This window comes from Anolis carolinensis, chromosome 5, assembly GCF_035594765.1.
Source record: "Anolis carolinensis isolate JA03-04 chromosome 5, rAnoCar3.1.pri, whole genome shotgun sequence".
Taxonomy (NCBI): domain Eukaryota; kingdom Metazoa; phylum Chordata; class Lepidosauria; order Squamata; family Dactyloidae; genus Anolis; species Anolis carolinensis.
In genome coordinates, this window is record NC_085845.1 from 185,066,972 (window position 1) to 185,087,987 (window position 21,016).

Below are 21,016 nucleotides of genomic sequence, written 5' to 3' on the forward strand. Positions count from 1 at the left end.
TGTGCTGCTATCAAAATTCAGGCAACAGAGAATAGTAGAAGATGTTTTGCCAAAAGGATCAACAAAGACTTCATAAACACTGATATACCAAACAAGTCAGGGCATAAGGCTTGATATCTGAAAAGCCTATGTGCCCCCCCCCCCCCCCCCCCCAAATGGCCTTAGCAGCACATGCCACCTTTTTCCTGACGGCCCCTGTTGCACATTTTCTCTTAATTGTTCACTGGATTTTGTTCTCTCCTTTATATATGAGGGGAAATTAAAACCTCAGATTCTAACCCTCAACAAGCCATCATTTTCCATTGTGTTTCAGTGGAGCAGATTGTGTTCTGCACAAACCAGTGATCCAGTGAACACCCAAAACTCAGTTTGATCCTGGCATGAGAACAAAGTACGATTTGCACTAACCATAATTTGCTGCAATTAGACAGTTTGTAGCAATCTGTGCATGGTTTTGCAGATCGGAAACTTTTTACCAACTGTTCTGTATGAAGAAAGCAGTACATGAACTTGAACTCTATCTTTAAAAATAAACAGCCTGTAATTCTATACCAGGCTTAATAACATTCTCTTCTGTAATTTTTAAAACATATCTCTAAAGTATAGGAAATAAAAGGGCAAATCCACTGAAAAACAGCAGATTTGCTAAGAAGTACTGAACCAGTTTAATTAGAATTGGCAGCTGACAAAAATGACTGTCATGACAGGCAAATGTCATGGATTTTCCTCAAGGCAATCAGAGGTACTTTAATATCCAGTATGTAGCAGGGTGCACTTCAGCAGAATTAGTAACTAACTGGAATCCTTAAATGCTGAAGGTTGAAGATAAACGAACGGAAAAGACCGCTGTGTTTCATTAGTGCTCCATTTGTTTGGTGATTATATGTTTAAAACACTCCCGGCCTCCAGGTTTCCTGAATTAGCAGTATGTATATTTATTTAGGATTCCTCCTCCGCCCCAAATATACACTTTAGGTAACAGGCATGGATATTTTTTGTAACAGCTTAATGGAAACCACTTAACATCAAAAATAAAGTGGAAATGTGTTAGTTAAACTTCATCCATCACTTTGTCACGCCAATGTAAACCTGAATTACCTAGGATTTTACAGAGAAACCACAGAAGAGAACTAATTGAATATAAATGTCATCTTTTTTTGTATTGTCCCCATGCTATTAAACATTTACTGACAAACTCAATGACATGGTGAACAATTACAATTCATATTAGTTCTGTGTGGATAATACTGTGATCCTTTTCATGATACTGTTTGTGCGGCACCAGTCACGTACATATTTACTTGGAAGCAAATCCTAAAATATTTAGTGAGGCTTACTCCCAAGTAAATGTAAAACTGCAGCCTTAGGAGTTTAGACGCTAAGTGTATTGGGAACTTATTTTGTGATCTTTGCGCTGTTCCATGTATATATCAAAGTTAAACATCAGTGTCACTTGTTTGTACCTTATGCTTATAACTAAGGGCATGACTCCATCAGATATGCAATCAGCAGTGAACCTGCATTAATGAGATTCACTTTGTGGAATATCATAATTGGAATATTCACAATACTGACAGTTTCTAGTAAAACACACAGTTCTATATACTCTGTTCATCAAACTGAGCAATTGGTTTCCAAGTGGATCTCTCTTTTTTCTGCCTTACGTAAAATTTACTCGCACTCTCTTTTTCTTCTCTTTGCATTTATTCCTTACATGGCTAACAGATTCAAAATTACGTAGAGGATTGCATTTCTATTATCAATAATGCGGGGGGCTATGGCTGTATCTTTAGTCTTCCCATAGAGATGGAATTGTTTTAAAAATTCTCTGTTGCAGTTAGTAATAACCGAGACAGTGGTGGTGGGAACCTTTATTTAGATCTCTTGATCTTTGTTAGAGAAAAGTTTCTGCTTGTATATTTGCCTACTCAACTCTTCCTAATGATCATAGGAACTGTTTATTTCATGGAAGGTAAGTAATGCATACATTTTCAGTTTTGTTTTTTGAAGACTCCTACTTGTTTGTTATTCCTCCCTCCCCCAGCAGTATGTTCATATATTCATAGTGTATGTAAGGTATCACAACAGATTTATGAAGTTTAGTTTTCTGAGATTTCAGTTCTCCTGTAATGAATCTGTGGCACTCACCTGTTAGCAAACAGTTGGCTTGTCATCTGCTACTCATTGAGAAGTTTATTCTTCAGTATTTTCTAGCTGCCATGAAGTATGACACATATGGATGAACCCTTTTAATTGCTTGTTCAACAATTTTCATTAGTTTATTTATCCAAAAATGAATCATAATTGTAGTTTTAATGTGTAAAATCTATCATTCAAATTCGTGCCAGAGATTGTCTAGATGTGTAGTGTTTGGTTTCCATTTGTTTTGTTATAAATTCATCAACATTCAGCTTTCATCCTTAATTTTTAAAATAAGGGCAATATTTACCCTTTTCTGTGTTTCTGCGTTGCACTTCAGAGGAATAGTGCAATTGTCTACAGAGGTTCATAGGCCACTAAGTCACATCCTATCCCTGAATTCCAAAACCTGAGTGCATCACAGCTTATATCTCATGGTAGCCCTGAAGGCTACTGTGTGTAGATGGGCTTGGTGATAATTGGATTCTCTTCTTTATATGGTAGAAGCAGAAGTTGCTTCCCAATAGCTTAGAGCTAGGGCTGGATACAAATATCACTGGAAATGACCTGCCAAGACTGCAGTATTTATTTGGCAGCAAACTCTGTGTAGCGTAAGTGGACTAATTTTGCATTTTGGGATTCCAGAATGGTATGCTGCTGGACGGGAAAAAAATGCTTTTATGAAGACAGTGCAACTCATAATAACAGGGAAGCTTGTCTCTTTTGTGCATAACTGTACAACTCCATTCTGCATTGTAAACATTTAATAATATATTGTCAACTTAAAGTAGAAAAGAAATTGCTAGTTCCTCACTACCTAGTTCTAGTGTGAAAATGAATTCATACAAAATGACTGCATTGCTGAAGTTTGATGCTGGCTTTGTGAAGTCCCAAAACAGCAGGGCAACATGGAGCCTGGGATAATCTGCACCATTAGTTGCAGAGATTATAGACTTTTAGTTTTCAGTCTACATAGAGTATATTGCTTTGTGAGGTGTTATATTTAGTCTTCCTTCTCGCAGCTGCTCTTCTTATTTAGGTTTCATTATACACTGTTTCTCCCAGTGAGGAAAGCTTGGGCAGATGGAATTGAATAACCAACCCAACCCAAGTAGATAAAGGGAGTGTGAATTTAAACATAATGGGTTGCCAGTCTTGTCAGGGGAAAAGCTGAAAATAGCTATGCATTCAAATTTTAAATTACAGTTAGGGCACAAAACTCTTTATATGTACATCAGAAAATGAATAACTTTAATAAAATTAGATAAATATGTGTTTGCAAATCTGTTAATTGTACTACCGCACCTAACATGAAACTGCAGCTTTGTTCGTGAGAAATACACTACTGGGCAAAACTGGGTTTGCTTCTGTGTAGTTTGAAATGGCTAATCAGTATAATTGTGCCTTTCTCCAGTGGATGAGGAGTTCAGAAATAAGATTAGCTTTGGGCCCTTCCACACTGCCCCTTTACCCCAGGATCTGATTCCAAATTATCTGTTCATCCCAGGTTATCTGGCAGTGGGGACTCATATATTCCAGTTTAAAGCAAATAATTCAACCCATTGTTTCTAAAACTCTTACACTTAATGGTACTCGTGCATTGTTATCTAATACCGCAAACTATCTCATTTTCCCCCAGAGGTGGTTGATGGATTTTCCACCAAAAATTGATGGATTTTCAATTTTACGGTTTCTTCTCCCATAGCTCCTTGGCATTGACTTGAGTTTCTGCTAATACTGTGTTATGATTGAGCCTCGTGGCTCTGTTTCTGACAGGCGTGGGCGTAAGACTCCTCGAGAGTCGGATACTCTCGAGGAGCGAGAGAGAAAAAGACTGCGAGACATATTTGCAGCACCCTCTGACGAAGAGTCTTTCGAAGGGTTCACGGAGAGAATGGAGGAAGGGCTGGTTAGCTCAGAGGAGGATGAGATGGATTGGACTCGGGTAAGGGAGGAATTGGGGGCCACTGGCCATGATGGGACAGAAGATGAATGGGGACCTTCAGGATTAGACCCATGGCTTAGCTGGAGGGATGGGACGGGATCCACAGCTGGAGATGCTGTTGGGCGTAGTCAGAGGTGTTCCAGCTCTGACGAGGAAAGTGATGAGGAAACGCCCGGGTTAAGGAGGACAGCTGACAGTGATGAAGATTTGTAACTGGCATAAAATGGGGCTTGGGAGCAATTGCAAATTGCGTCGGGCAAGGTAATCTGGGCAAACGCTTGGGATCCGTGTGTGTGTGGGACGCTTCCCTGAAGACTTGTGTGCTTTCCTGTGCTGTGACGTAAGTTGATTGAAATCCAGGGTCAGACGGCGGGAGGGATTGTGTGGGCATTTGTTTGTGCAAACCTGTGCTTACTCTTATTAGCTTGACCTTCCGTCGTCTTTCTGACGGACGCCATCTCCTGCTTTGAGAACCCGGACTGAACTGACCACGGCTTGTCTTCCCCCCTTCTTGGACTTGGAAAAACTACAAACGTCTGCTTCTGGCTTTGATTTACGGAACGGAACTGGTCTACTCTACTTCTACAATCCTTGGCTGAATTGCTCGTGTTGGAGATCCTGTCTACTGTGTGTGTGTGGGAGCGACGCAAGTTACTCTAAGCACAGTGCTGGCAGCAGAGAGGAATCTGCTGCCAATTAGTTGCATTCTTTGTATCTTTTGTTCCTTGGCTTTCGTTCTGTTAATACCTAGGCTGAAGCAAGCAGTTTGTTTTTACCCGGATTAAACTCCGGTTTAATCCGGTTTATCTTTTGAACATTTACTTTTGTCCCTTTTTGCTCCTAAAGGCAAAAACTGCCTGGCCCTTGTGTTTTTACGGGCGTTTTTGAGTTCTGTAATCTAATAAACTCTGTTACTTTGAATCTTGTGGCGTTCTGTCCTTGACAGATTGCCCGACGCCCATAAAAAGTTTATTGCAGCAATAAACCCGTCAGGAAGACGATGGATGAGTTAAGAGCCAAAGTAGACCAATTGCAAACGGCCTTAAGCCAAACAGCTTTTGCTGTGAAAGGACATGTTTTGACTCCTGAACGCTTTGACGGAACCAGGTGCAAGTTGCCAACCTTTTTGGCACAAGTGGAGCTTTATTTTTCTCAGCTCAGTGCTCATGCTTTTCCTACTGACACTAGCAAGGTGGCTTTTATTTTGAGTTTGTTGACCGGTCCCGCAGGACAATGGGCCACTAATTTAATTTTGGGAAATGACCCAGTCAAGGACAATTTGAATAATTTCAAAAGGTTGTTAACTGATACTTTTGGGGATCCTCTCCGCACGGAGAACGCTGGGTGGGCTCTGTATCGGTTGAAACAGGGAAAGGGGACTGTTTTGGATTACTTAAATAAGTTTAACCTGTATCGCCACCAGCTGGATTGGGGGGAAAATGCATTCATGCTTTTATTTACTGCCGGGTTAAGTGATATGCTCCAGGATGAATTAGCACGCTTGGAGCCGGCTGAAAGCTGGGACGCCTTAGTAGCTAAGGTGTTGCGTTTAGACGCAAGGTTCGAGGCTCGTAAACACTCAAAAGCAATGTGTGCGCCACCTATGCATGTAACCAGGGCACCTGTGGTGATGGGGGAAGAGCCCATGGAGCTTGGGGTCTTTAAAAAACTGTCTACAGAGGAAAAGAGCCGTAGGAGGCAGCTGGGCTTGTGTTTGTACTGTGGGAATGCTGGGCATTTTGCCAAAAATTGTAATGTGAAACCTTCCCAGCTTTCGGGAAAAGGCCAGCCCTAGTGCGACGTGAGTCCAACGCACTAGGGCTCCTCAAGCAGTCAACTGAGGGGAGGAAGCATGTTTTCGTACCCATTACATTATCTGTTGGGGGAAGGGAACTTGTTTCTACTCTGGCACTGCTGGACTCAGGAGCTACGGTCTCCTATGTAGATATTGAGTTTGCTAAGAAGCATGGCATTCCTAGAGTGCGCAAGGCATGCGACGTGTGGGTGGAGGGAGCAGATGGGAGACTGCTGGAGACTGGGGTGGTTAACCAGGAAACCTCAGCAGTAACGTGGGAGGTGCAGGGAGTAACGGGAACGTTTGTGTGGGATATTACGAGCTTGCCTAGATATGATGTGATCCTGGGGATGGATTGGCTAGCTGTAGTAAACCCACAAGTGGATTGGGCAACACGTAAAGTGATCTTAAAGAGGCAGGATTGTTGCACTCTAAACGTTACTCATGCTGATATGGAGGGAGTGCCTGCTGAGTATGGGGAGTTCTCTGATGTATTTTGTAAAAGAGAAGCGGACAAATTACCACCGCACAGGCCATATGATTGCGCCATCAAGTTGGCAGAAGGTGCGAAACTGCCAGCAGGGAGGCTGTATGCCTTGACTGTACCGGAAAGGCAAGCTTTGCGGGAGTTTTTAGATGACAATTTAGCCAAGGGGTTTATTCGCCCATCTAGTTCTCCAACTGCGGCACCAGTATTCTTTGTAGCCAAAAAGACTGGGGAACTTAGGCTGGTCTGCGACTATCGGATCCTAAACAAATACACCATTCGGGATAGGTACCCGCTCCCTTTAATCTCGGAACTGTTATCAAGGGTGCAAGGGGCTAAGGTCTTTACCAAGCTTGACCTGCGGGGGGCCTATAACTTAATCCGTATACGGGAAGGGGATGAATGGAAGACGGCATTTAACACGTGTTTCGGATGCCACGAGTTCCGAGTCATGCCTTTTGGGCTTTGTAATGCTCCTGCGGTCTTCCAGAGGTTCATGAACGATGTGTTCAGGGACCTAATTGACCAATTTTTAGTGATTTATTTGGATGATATCTTGATTTTTTCTAAGGACGAGAAAGAACATCGTCAACATGTCAAGCAGGTTCTGCACCGACTGCGGGCTAATGGGCTTTTCGCCAAGGCTTCCAAATGCGTCTTTCATGTGCCTGAAGTGGAGTTCCTAGGTCATGTAGTGTCAGGTAGGGAACTTAAAATGGACCCACATAAGGTTGACGCCGTCAACTCATGGCAGGAGCTGAAAACTAAGAAGGATGTACAAAGGTTCTTAGGTTTTGCTAATTACTACCGGGAGTTTATTCCGAATTTTGCAAAGCTCACGGTACCTTTGACGCAGCTTCTGCGCAAGAAACAGCCATTTGTGTGGGGGCGGGAAGCTCACGAGGCGTTTCTACAACTTAAGTCTAGTTTTCAATCAGACAACATACTAACCCATCCTGATGTTGACAAACCGTTCGTGGTAGAAGCGGACGCTTCTAGCTACGCGTTGGGGGCTGTATTGTCTCAGAAAGATTCCTCAGGGACCTTGCGTCCCTGTGGATTTTACTCGCGGCAACTAACACCCTTCGAGCAGAACTATACCATATGGGAGAAGGAGTTGTTGGCGATTAAGGTGGCGTTTGAGGTGTGGCGGCACTGGCTTGAAGGGGCACGGCACCAGATCGTGGTCAGATCTGATCACAAGAATTTAGAGCACTTGCAAACAGCAAAGAAGTTAAACCAGCGTCAAATCCGATGGGCTTTGTTTTTCTCCAGGTTTAACTTCAAGGTGCAGTTCGTAGAGGGGAAGGCAAACTTGCGGGCCGATGCTTTATCCCGCAAGCCGGAGTTTAAGACCAATGAGCAGGTTGTATGTCAGACCATCTTGCCTACTGCCTCTCTGTGTGTTGTAGATAATGAGCTCGGGTTACATGACCAGATCCTTGAGGCTCAGAGGGATGATGTGTGGACACAGGAGCAACTGATGCTGCTCTCAGCAGGTAATCGTACCATACTGCCGCATCTACAAGATCAAGACGGAGTATTGGTACGCAGGGGGCAGGTCTACGTACCAGTGGGGGCCCTCAGGTTGGAGGTGATTAGAGCCCACCATGACGAACCCATGGCTGGGCACTTTGGCAGATTCAAGACCGTGCAGCTCATTACCAGGAGCTATTGGTGGCCAAAGATGCGGCAAGACATTCTGCGCTTTTGTGACAGCTGCGCCGTTTGCCAGCAGAGTAAGACGCCTGTTGGGCGCCCTAGAGGGTTGTTGTCGTCTTTACCTGTTCCGGACAGGCCATGGCAAATCATTTCCATGGATTTCATTTCAGATTTGCCTAAGTCTGGGGGTTATACTTGTATTTGGGTGGTGGTGGATTTATTTAGTAAACTGGCTCATTTTATTCCTTGTTCAACCATTCCGGCGGCCCCTACGTTGGCCTTACTATTTACTAAGCACATCTATCGTTTGCACGGAGCACCCGAGGTGATTATTTCAGATAGGGCTCCGCAATTTGTGTCACGCTTTTGGAAACATTTCCATGAGTGCTTGGGGACTAAGTTAAACGTTTCTTCAGCCTTTCATCCGCAAACGGATGGACAGTCGGAACGGGTTAATGGGCTCTTAGAGCAATATCTGCGTTGTTTTTGTTTAGATCAACCCACGGCTTGGGTGAAGTGGCTACCGGTGGCGGAATTTGCTTACAACAATGCGGTGCACACATCTAGTCAGCATACGCCGTTTGAGCTAACTTATGGTTTTCACCCACGGGGAGGTGTGGCGCCGTCGACCAATGTGGTCTCTTCGGACCCTGTGTACCGCTCTACGGAAATGGCTGCATTGCATGATGTTGCCCGTCGCTTACTGCTGGAAGCTAAGGCAACGCAGAAGACTCAGGCTGACCGCCACAGGCAGGCAGGGGAGGAGTTGGAAGAAGGGGATTTGGTGTGGTTATCTTCCAAACATATTAAACAGGCTGGGGGAAAGTTTGCGCCTCGGTATTTGGGTCCCTTTCCTATCGTTAAAAAGATTTCTTCTGTTGCGTTTCGTTTGCGTTTACCGTCTAGTTTAAAGGTCCATCCAGTCTTTCATCGTTCGCTGTTGAAACTTGATACCTCTAGTCGTCGTGGTGCTATAGCGGAGGGTATCACTGCCACTTCTCCGCCATCGGGGGAGGAGGCCTTTGTGAGAGGGGATAGTGTTATGATTGAGCCTCGTGGCTCTGTTTCTGACAGGCGTGGGCGTAAGACTCCTCGAGAGTCGGATACTCTCGAGGAGCGAGAGAGAAAAAGACTGCGAGACATATTTGCAGCACCCTCTGACGAAGAGTCTTTCGAAGGGTTCACGGAGAGAATGGAGGAAGGGCTGGTTAGCTCAGAGGAGGATGAGATGGATTGGACTCGGGTAAGGGAGGAATTGGGGGCCACTGGCCATGATGGGACAGAAGATGAATGGGGACCTTCAGGATTAGACCCATGGCTTAGCTGGAGGGATGGGACGGGATCCACAGCTGGAGATGCTGTTGGGCGTAGTCAGAGGTGTTCCAGCTCTGACGAGGAAAGTGATGAGGAAACGCCCGGGTTAAGGAGGACAGCTGACAGTGATGAAGATTTGTAACTGGCATAAAATGGGGCTTGGGAGCAATTGCAAATTGCGTCGGGCAAGGTAATCTGGGCAAACGCTTGGGATCCGTGTGTGTGTGGGACGCTTCCCTGAAGACTTGTGTGCTTTCCTGTGCTGTGACGTAAGTTGATTGAAATCCAGGGTCAGACGGCGGGAGGGATTGTGTGGGCATTTGTTTGTGCAAACCTGTGCTTACTCTTATTAGCTTGACCTTCCGTCGTCTTTCTGACGGACGCCATCTCCTGCTTTGAGAACCCGGACTGAACTGACCACGGCTTGTCTTCCCCCCTTCTTGGACTTGGAAAAACTACAAACGTCTGCTTCTGGCTTTGATTTACGGAACGGAACTGGTCTACTCTACTTCTACAATCCTTGGCTGAATTGCTCGTGTTGGAGATCCTGTCTACTGTGTGTGTGTGGGAGCGACGCAAGTTACTCTAAGCACAGTGCTGGCAGCAGAGAGGAATCTGCTGCCAATTAGTTGCATTCTTTGTATCTTTTGTTCCTTGGCTTTCGTTCTGTTAATACCTAGGCTGAAGCAAGCAGTTTGTTTTTACCCGGATTAAACTCCGGTTTAATCCGGTTTATCTTTTGAACATTTACTTTTGTCCCTTTTTGCTCCTAAAGGCAAAAACTGCCTGGCCCTTGTGTTTTTACGGGCGTTTTTGAGTTCTGTAATCTAATAAACTCTGTTACTTTGAATCTTGTGGCGTTCTGTCCTTGACATACTGGGCCCTAGTTCAGTACTAGAAGAGCTTTCATTCAACTCAGAGCAGTTGTGGGAAGGTCTATGGGAAGACCAATCCACTGACCCACCCCCTTCTTGCTCTTCTCCACGCGTTGTCTGCTCCTAAATGCAGTCATCTGAGCAAGAAAGCGGCAGTGACACTGCCAAACTCTGAGCCAACCTGAATGTGATGCTGCAACATTTAACACATAGTTTTGGAAATAAATAAATGCAAATATCTTTTGCTGGAATGAGTTAATTATTGCTATCCTCGCTAGCATGAAATGGAGACTGCATTCTTTCCCCCTTCTTGAGGAAAAGCCTGCCTTTAATATTCTATTTGGTTTGGGAAGAAATCCCTTCTTAGCACCAGGGCAATTATCAGCTTCAAAAGAGGGATTGTCCCATCATCTGCAATAAAGCAATGACTTATTCACCTTCCCCACTTTTCTACTTACAGTGAGCCTTATTTTCACATTTGTATTTTGCCCTGCCTGACAAATGCAAAGACACATTTCACCTTAGGTCTATTTCGATTCTTGCAGGAGTTCAGAATATTATCTAGACTGGAGCTTGGAACTGTGCAGCCCTCCAGATATTATTGAACTAACGCTTCCTGTATCCCTTGCTAGCTTAGTTAATGGTGAAGAATTCTGGGAGTTTGCACTTGAGCATCAGGAAGGCCGCGCGATTCCTATCTCTGCTCAAAGAAATGAATATTCCCCCTGGATGAATCCAGGCAAAGCCTTTTAGACATGCCTTGATCAAAGCTTGGAAAAGTTATTTCCAGTAGCTGGGGGATTTGGGGAGGAGAAGTCTCCAAAAATAACTTTTCAAAACTCTGAGACTATAATGTGTTGTGTCTGCTGGAGCTTTCCTCCAGCCTCTTTCTTGAATACACAAATGTGATGGCAGGAAGATCTTCAGAACCACTTCTTCATACAGACATCACAGGCCTTGTACCATTCAATATGCCGCCCTTTTCCATTTGATCTTTTTGCCTCTAAGATTGGGATTAGAAGTGATGCTCTATGTCATTCCCTGTGTGTGCCTTAGCTGGAGGCTCTTGAAACTTTGATCTTGAGCATAACTCATGATGTTGGATCCCTTCTTGTAGAAGAGACCCATCAGTCCTATTGGTATAGTTTTTAGAGGCCAAAAATGCCACAAATTATAAATCCTAGTAAAGGATTGGATTGGGTTGCATCAGAGGTGTGGCTGTGGCAGGAAGGTCGGAGGAAGGGAGGAAGGAAATTATTTGGTGGGGATATTTGGGTGCGGGCAGTACATTCATTATCTTCCCTGTAGTTGCACCCCTTGGTTAGGGAGCTTTTGTGTGTTCACTTAGTAGTTCTTTCCTTTTTTAAAAAAAGAAGCTGGCTAAATATAAATGCAAGAGTCCTTTCCTCTAGCCTTCCCTTCAGTCAGTTGTCATTTTCTTGCTTTTTCTTGTCTTTCAGGAGAAAACTTTGATCAGAGCCCCTTAAGAAGAACTTTCAAGTCAAAAGTCTTGGCTCATTACCCTCAGAACATTGAATGGAATCCGTTTGATCAAGATGCAGTCAATATGGTATGTAAAAATTAGATTATTCCTTATTTTGTCTCCTCCTCTCTCCACATGTAGCATAAATTCTCATATAGTATTACTTCTTAGTTATACAGTTTTCGGTTTCATTTCTAAAGCTTACTCACTATTCCTTTGCAAGTTACTTTGAAAACACTTTTTCTCCAGATGCTATTTGTTGACTATTGTTGATGAATCATATCTTTTACCAGTGGTGATAGTTATGACTGTGTAAAAGAAAGTCGGCTCTTCATTTGATCTGATGTGTTTTGTAAGTGAAAGAAAACAGCCTAAATCTGTCATTTGTGTTTAGCTGCTTGCAGTGCAAGGTTGGTTTGTTTAATTTATGCCTTTTTTCAGCCTTAGTTTGTCTTTAATTTGTACATAGTCTTCTTCTTGATTACCCTCTCTTTTAGCAGTTATTTCCCTAAACATCTGCCTGCAGCCCTCCTAAGATTTTGCCTTCTGTTTTCCAAGGTTTCTATTCCTTGGCTTCCACTGAGGTTTGGTTCCAATGCTTTATTGCATTGTTTAATGCAGATGTGCATCTGCAAACCAATATCAAAAGTCCCATTTTATCATCCCATTTCAGTCCTCGGGCCATTAGCTATTGTATTAACCATTGTCTCTGTTTTTCCAACCCCTTTTAACCATTGTCAAAGGCCTGTTTAAACAGCCAGGTTTTCAATTCCTTCCGAAAAGTTGAGAGCATGGAAGCTTGCCTAATCTCCCTGCAGAGGCGTTCCAGAGCCAGGTGGCCACAACTGAGAAGGCCCTCTCCCTCGTCCCCACCAACCGTGCTTGTGGTGGAGGTGGGACCATGAGGAGGGTCTCCCTGGCAGATCTTAATGCTCGAACAGGTTCATAAGGGGGTTCATAAATAGACTGGACCTGAACCATTTAGGGATTTGTAGGTAATAATCTATACATGGGCCTGGAAACATATAAGCAGCTAGTTGAGCTACTTTAATAGGTGGGTGGTGTGTTTCTTATAATTAGCTCCAGTCAACAACCTTGTTGCTGCTCTTTGCACTAGCTGCAGTTTCTGAGCTGTCTTCAAGGGCAGCCCCATGTAGAGTGCATTGCAGTAATCTGCTCATTCAATGCTGCTGCTGCTGCTAAGAAAATTCTTCTAGTCAGAAGGCATAAGCCTACTTTGTAAAAAGGAGTTTCTTTGTCAGAGACTTTGTTAAATGAGGCATGTCAACAGTTAAAATTCATTACATGTTTTGGAGCTGGCAAGGGCATTTTCCATTACAACAGATGTAGGTAACTACGTGGGAGTCAGGGTTCTAATTCCCAGCCCTACTTTTTCAGCAGACTGACTTTCTTCAGAGCAACAAAATACCTTGGTCCCCTCCTTTTCTTCTTCAAAATGGTGACCAGAAATGTTGTTCTGTCACTTTCTGTTATTTGGGAACGAAAATATTAGAAAAGTAAATATATAGAGTTGGAAGGCTTTGGGATGACTAGAGGCCTTTTTGAATTTTTGAGGCACTCATGTGACCTGCAATCCTCACTTTCTCCATTATGGAGAAGTATCGGATGTTGATTCTGACTTTTCTATGGCATCTGATTGCTGACCAAGGAGGCTGGGCTGTTTTGACTAAGCATCAGGTATCTTCAGCTTGCTCCTATGCTGGTCCCTTTCCCAAATACTCTCAGTTGATCTCTGTTCATCATCATCTCAAAAAGAGGCACAACATCTGCAAAAGGAAGAATAGCCAATTCAGATTATTGTTAGCAAGGCTGATGATAAGGTATAGGATTTCTGGAACCTTTTCTCTGCAAATGATTTAAGTTCTTTTTTAAAACAGCAGCAGAAATAAAAAACATTTAGTATAGCATGATTACTCTTAATATTTAAGGTAACATACGAGTTTCAATGGAACTGAAACAAGAGGCACCCTGGGCTTTAAGGAAGAAAGGATTTAAAAAGCCATAAATGATTTACAGAAATCTCTCCATAGGGAATTTCAGTGTTATCTGTATACTGAGCAATGAGTGCATGAGAAGTGACAGATCTGAGTTGTGCATAATTTTCATTACAGTTTCTTCTTTTTTAATTAATACCTAGAAATATTTATATAGAACATGCATAAAATATCTCATCAGCATTCCAGAATATGTCTTTAAAAATCTGTATATAGATAGACCAGTGGGGGTTGTTCAAGGCTAATTGCAGGAAATAGTTGCTCTTCTTCTGACAGATTTAATAAGTAATTTGGATATTGTTGCTGCTGCTTAATGATATTTAGAACATAGGAAGAACTTTACTGATTATAAAGGCATGTAGCACTAATATTTAAATAGCTGAAGAATAGCTCTTTATTAGTTCACTCTGCTTTCTTTTTAAAATGTCCGATCCACTTTACTTCTCAAGGAAATAGCTTTTTGTTATCTTATTTACTGAGATAGTTACAGCTAATGCATGATGTTATACATGAATTTATGAAGAGTGGTAAACAGTATAATTGCACAAAGTCTTTCTGTTGGCCTGATAAAAATATACCATTGAGGCAATGTCTTTATGTGCCTGAGGCTGGGGGATTCAGTTTTTAAGAGTGCAGATTTTAATTAAATGGCTTAATAAGATGGTTTTGCCCACCTCCTTCCTTGTTTCTTTTTAATAATCACAGTAAGCACAGTCTGCCTAGGGAATCTTTTTTGAAAATTCTTTTAACCCATATGGGAATTATACACTTGCTTTATATTCCCAGTTATTTTCATCAGGTCTTGTGCAAAAGGTGTTCTAGTGGATTATCCTAAGTGAAATGGGAATGTCCACTGATGTGTTTGCATTGCTTTCTCCCTGCTTCTTTCTGCAGCTGTGTATGCCCAAAGGGCTTTCCTTCAGGACTCAGACTGATAATAGAGACCCCCAGTTCCACTCATTTATTATTACCCGGGAAGATGGCTCCCGCACATACGGGTTTGTGCTTACCTTTTTCGAGGAGGTCACAAGCAAGCAAATTTGCACAGCCATGCAAACTCTGTATCAAATGCACAATGCTGAGCAATGCAACAGCGTCTGTGCCTCGTCTTCGTGTAGCATGGACTCCCTGGCCAGCAGTCTGGACGAAGGAGATGCCACGTCGTTGGCCAAGATGCAACGCTACAACTCGTATGACATCAACAGGGATACGCTCTATGTCTCCAAATGTGTTTGCCTCATTACTCCCTTGCCTTTCATGCAAGCCTGCAAGAAATTCCTCATCCAGCTTTATAAGGCCGTCACATGTCAGCAACCCCCGCCTTTACCTCTGGAGAGCTACATCCACAACATCCTCTATGAAGTGCCCCTTCCGCCCCCAGGAAGGTCGCTGAAATTCTACGGGGTATACGAGCCCATCATTTGCCAGAGGCCTGGCCCCAATGAGCTCCCACTCTTTGACTACGCTCTCCGGGAGACCTTTGAACTGCTGGGCTTGGAGAACCTCGTCCAGGTGTTTACATGTGTTCTCCTAGAAATGCAGATCCTTCTTTATTCTCAAGGTAAGCAAACAAGTTCTAAGATGGTCAAATTGTTGATTATTCTCTGCCCTGCAAAAAGTAGGAATGGATCTACAAAAAGTAGTGTTGGAGTTATTATAGGACCATAAGTAAAGAAAAAAATTCTTCTGAAGATATAACCACTATGAATCCCTGCCTGGAAGAAAAGTGGGATATAAATTGAATAATAACTAAATGCATACTCCTTCAGTTATTCATGCTTATTACACAACATCAGTTGCTGTGGTTCAGTGTTATAAAATCCAGGTACTTGTACTTTGGTGAGGAACCATCACTCTTTGACAGAGAAGGCATAGATCCATGGTAATTAAAGTGGTGTCAAACTGGATTAATTCTACAGTGTGGATGCCTCTAAGGCCTACATCATTATCTGCCTACTCTTCTGCCATTACCTTCTCTCTCTCTTCCTATATTCATCCTTTACTGTTCTTTCTTTACTAAGATTGAATAAACGGAAGATATATGTTTTGTTTCTAAAAGGGTGTATTGTTTGAAGAGGAAGAGAGAGGTAATGGCAGAAGAGCAGGCAGATAATGATGTTACAAGTTGGTTACAATTTTAGTTTCGAAAACAAGTTAAAGATACAGATACAGAAGCACTACCTTCCTGACTTCCCACAGGAAATTACAGCTTTCAGGAATATAGCAGGGAAAAGTTTTATTTCTATTTTGGGTAATAACTTCTTCAAATAACTAAGCTGAAGACTTTATCCTCCAATGTTTTTAACACATTTTGAATAGCTTCCTAAAGATGTTCTGGACTGACTTTTAAAAGCAATTCCCTAAGAATCTAAACTGAGTTCTATATTTGAATTTCTCAGCTGTTCTGTGAAAGTTTTTACTTTAAATTGAATAAATACCATTTCCTTATTCCAGGGATAGTGTTATGAATTTGGATATGGCGTTTGGGTATATTTAAATGGTTTCAAAATAACCCTGTTCTGACATTAATGCAGCTTTCTGAGGATAAGTAAGAAACTGCTCCGGCCACAAGATTGGTGCTGGAGAGAAGTGAATTAAAATTGTCAGTTCTGCAGAAACTAGGAAATATGTTCTGGATGTATGTCTGCATGCAATTGAAAGAGGAATATGAGTTTTCCTTGCCTAGCTATTTAAAGCCTTTCTCAATTTGTGGGCATGTTTACTCATTTAATTTTTAAAAAGTCTTAAAACCTTTCAGAACAGGTTACAAAGGCAAGATGCAGTCGACCTTTGGTAGCCATTGTGGTTTGGTTCCAGAGTCCCCATAATACCAAAAACTGTGGGTGCTCATGCTCCATTATACACAATGGCACCGTAAAATGGGATCCTTTATATAATATTCCAAATTAAGGTTTGTCTTTTGGATTCCCCCCTCTCCCCGAATATTTTTGAGATGTACTTGGTTGAATCAGTGGGTGCAGAATCCTTAGATATGGAGGACCAGATAGATAGATAGATAGATAGATAGATAGATAGATAGATAGATAGATAGATAGACTTTCTTATCCACAGATTCTGCATCTACTAATTCAGCTATTCACAGCTTGAAAATACAAAAAAAATCCAGTGTTTTATACAAGGGACACCATTTTACTGTACCATTGTATATATTTGGTTTTGCGCATCCATGGACTTTACAGGGGCCCTGGAGCCAAATCCAAGTTAATATATATTATTATTTTGAAAACAGAGATTCTACGTTGTACTATGCATTCTAGATCTATACCATGTAATTACATGACAATTGTAGTACACCACTCTTATGCTGGATACCAACACGTACCAATGAGTATCTGCCAGTATTTCTGCCAATTGTCCTATTGTTCAATGGGGGTTTCATGGTAGCTCTTCTGCAATCTCAGTGAATAAAGTGGTGTACGGAAGACCCTGATATGTAGATACACACCAAGATAATAATATAATAATTATTTTATTTTATACCCCGCCTACATCTCCCCAGGGGGACTCGGGGCGGCTTACAAATATAAAACGTACATACAATAATATCAAATACCAAGAAACATGCAATGAAAATTAAAAGGCATAAAATAAAGTCACAAACATTTGTTAAACACAAGTTGAAACGCAGCGATAAAATCATAAAATGAACTGGGCAAAAGTGCACTGAGTGAGACTTATAAACATGAAGGAAATTAAAGAATGTAGAATTCCATGGGTGGAGTTCTCTTGATTAGTTTCAACTAGAAGTGACCTGCTGAATCCACTGGTCAATGGTGATTCAATAGATAGACAAATATGAGTGATTCAATGGGGGTACTCAAATTCAGTAATAGGATTTAGGCTGCCCCTGTAAAGTTTTGCTTTAATGTAAATGAACTGAATACACCCATTCCACAACATCAAAAAAAACGTACAGCCACTGTGTTGTTGAACCTCTGAGAATGCCTGCCATAGATGTGTGCAAAAATGTGTCAGGAGAAAATGCTTCTGGAACACAGCCAAACTCAGCAACCCAAAGTATAGCTACGTTTCTAAGCTACATTTGTGACTCCAGCAGGATTCTCACCGCTGAAGTGGGGACAAATCTCCCTCCATGATATTGAAAAAAGAATAATGTTGGCTCTGAATAGTAGAATTAAAAGGTATTTGCAAAATTTGAATACCCCAGAGGTTGATTGTTCCATTAACCCCTGCTCTTTAGAAAACAGAGGCCGATAGGGCAAGGACCTGGTAGGTTTACTTTTCAGAGGAGTATGGGCTTTTCAGAGAAAAGCAATGTTCTTGCCATCTCCTGATATCAGAGAGGAATGGGATGTCTTTCTGGAACAAACGGACTAATTTGCGTCTCCTGTCATAGCAGGATTGGGGAAGTTTAATTCTTCTCTCCATTTTTGAGTCTGTGGCTGTAGTCATCCATTGAGGTGTATGTGAAGAGATGAGTTTAAATCATGTGAGCAAGGCCTTGGTTCATATTTGCCACCTCTGGATCCCTGGAAAATAGAAACCTGAAGTGACTGGAAATCCTGTTCTGGCATCATAACCTTTGTTTTCTTGTTTTGAACAACAGGTCTCTCTTTGTAGCCAGATTTGTTTTTGAACAGTGAAATCTGATCTCTCTTACGCGTGAGAGAGGGGATGAATTACAGCCCTGTCTATTGGCAATGAAGAAAATTAAAACTGTAGTTACATTATTAATGCCCATGTGTCTCAAATGGACGTGATAATCAAATTGCCTCTTGGTTATACTCTTGCTAGGAGTGCATGTCTTCCTCTTGCAGTTATCATTGTTGGGAAAAATGCCTTGTTCCAGCAGGAAGCGAGGAATTGGATTGCCAGTGACCACCTTCTCTCTCTGGCCATGCGGTTGTTTAATTGTGGCCTGGACGCAAATTTTTTTTTTCCTGTGCTGAATGCTCTGAGATAGATGTGGTATAAAAACAGATCATGCACTTGGGAGGCGGTCAATTATATTTTTACGATGTGCATGCCTCCACTGCAGGGAAAGGGAAAGTCTGTTAGTTTTGATTAACATAGTGTGTTGTATACTATATAGAGGTGTTTGGGCTGTTTTTGCTGAATTGCCCTTTTTCAATGTGTAGCTGCTAGTTACTATTTTCAGGCTCATAGGTTTTTTTCAAATGAAAAAGACTTTTTGGAAAAATCTTCAATGAATAAAATCATTTTTAATACTTTGCATATCTGAATATTAAAGGATGGTTTGGTGAGCAGCTGAACTTGCGTTTTTACAATAATTGTGAACAACAAAAGAATGAAATATGTAGCTCAATTATTTCACAAACCATTCCCTAATAAAAATAAACTAATCCAGGAACAAAATGACAGTTTTTCTGTGAATATGTCAATGGAATTGTTAAACATCTGTCCTGGGAGATGTCTTATATCAGTGTACTTCACATTTTCCCAATTTCTAATCCTGATACATTGGGCCACAAATCCCTTCTTCTCGAGCCATCATGCTATAATACACAATTTTGAAAGCAAAGTTAAAATAAGCACCAGACAGCACATCTGGAGGGCACTAGCTTGAGAGGGCTGATGTATCTAATTTCCATTTTGTCTGAAAGGAGATTTGCAGTCTGGCTTAGAACCTGGAACTTGCTAATTCGTGAGCTGAAAATTCAGCCTAATGAGCAATTATGAGCAAAAAAAGATATGACAGCAGTTCTTCCTCTCTGCCCGTGCCTTCTCATCCCATCTGCATATTGCTGTTCCTCTGGCGATTTGACAAAGCAATGCACATAATTATGTTTTGCGGTTCTCTGAGCATTTCTGTTATTTATCTTAAATTCCCTTTTTAAATTTTGTATCATAGCTGGATGTATGCATCTAGTTAAAATTTCATAGCTTTCTTAGCGCTGTGGGCCTAGAGCTAATATTTTAATTCATTTCAAACAGGCAGTGAACTTGCTCTACACATTAAATCCGGCCAATGAATGGCTATATCAGAAGTGTCCTATGTGGTATACGAATTGCTCTGCATTTGCCATCTGTCTGATGCTGAAATATTCAGGGAGTTTCAAAAGTAATGGGGTTTTTAAAAGTAATTCTGTGTTGGACTTCTCCTTTTAGACTACCAGCGCCTGATGACGGTCGCAGAGGGGATCACCACGCTGCTCTTCCCATTTCAGTGGCAACACGTATATGTCCCTATTCTCCCTGCCTCTCTCCTGCATTTCCTTGATGCTCCTGTACCTTACTTGATGGGTCTGCAATCCAAGGAAGGAACAGACCGTTCCAAACTTGAACTTCCCCAAGAGGTGAGCCATGATGCTCTGTGCTGTATAAAATTTGGGCTCCCAAAGTCAAGGATGTTTTTGTTTATATAACTTGCCATGAGCTCAACATTTTCATTGGTTGCTATCATATGTCTGTATTTGCATGTGTGTTGTGGGATGGTGTTCCTTGACCTTTGGGTATCCTGTTTACTCTATATTTGGGTTCTTTGTTTATACTGAAATTTCCTTAGGCTGGAAGTTAGAAATGTACCTTTTGAGAATTATTGCACCCAATATTTTAGAGTTGTAGGCCAAAAATGTAAGTTCTCAGCTAAGCTGACTAGGAAATTCTGAAAGTTGTAGATACAAAATGTGCTATTTCCAAGATCTGCTCTTGACAAGACCTCAGTATAGAGTAAAGCAGAGGTATGGGAAAGAGGATTGAATAGTAAAAGTTAAAACTTGTTCTTTTAGCATATCCACCTTTTCCCTCTGTTCCAAAGTTGTATCAGAGGGGGGTTGCAGCCTAAATTCAATATTAGTTAAATCAGAATAGATCCATTGAATCACTGTAAATTTAACAGATGCTGATTTACTCAGGGTAAATATAACCCTCCAAATGTGTTATACTTCAGTTCAGTGCCCCATTCGGCATGGCCAGTGGTCAGGAATATTGGGATTTGAGTCCAGTGATAGTCGTCATTCAGAACATTTGGTGAGCATTAGGTTGAGGATAAAGAATATTGAGTCAAACGTCTGTTTTTGCTGCAAGACAGACGGGTGACAATTGCCTTACACATATTTGGAGTTTAGAACTGTCTGCTTTTCAGTTAAACATAATTTACCATTGCACATGAATCTGGAATGTGGATAATCCCAACTATGTTGTTGTTGTTTTTTTTTAAAAAAAGTGACATCACACAATGGGTTTTGGTTTGTTTATACTGATGTTATACTAATTATAGGCAAGGTTTGCCGCTGATTCAGATGACATCACAATCACAGGGTTTTCTTTGCATAATTGTATGTCTTCCTGATATAAAT

At 41.8% G+C, this 21,016-nt stretch overlaps 1 protein-coding gene across 4 annotated transcripts in view; it reads left to right on the top strand.

Annotated features, from left to right (window-relative positions):
- Positions 1-21,016, top strand: part of dennd5b (DENN domain containing 5B) — a 130,363-nt gene that overhangs the window by 59,965 nt on the left and 49,382 nt on the right. For all 4 annotated transcript variants that reach the window (XM_062981105.1, XM_062981107.1, XM_062981108.1 and 1 more), the window contains 3 exons: positions 11,678-11,787; positions 14,610-15,276; positions 19,827-20,014. In XM_062981105.1, the coding sequence (XP_062837175.1) occupies positions 11,678-11,787; positions 14,610-15,276; positions 19,827-20,014 (965 nt within the window). The remainder of the gene's footprint in view (positions 1-11,677; positions 11,788-14,609; positions 15,277-19,826; positions 20,015-21,016) is intronic.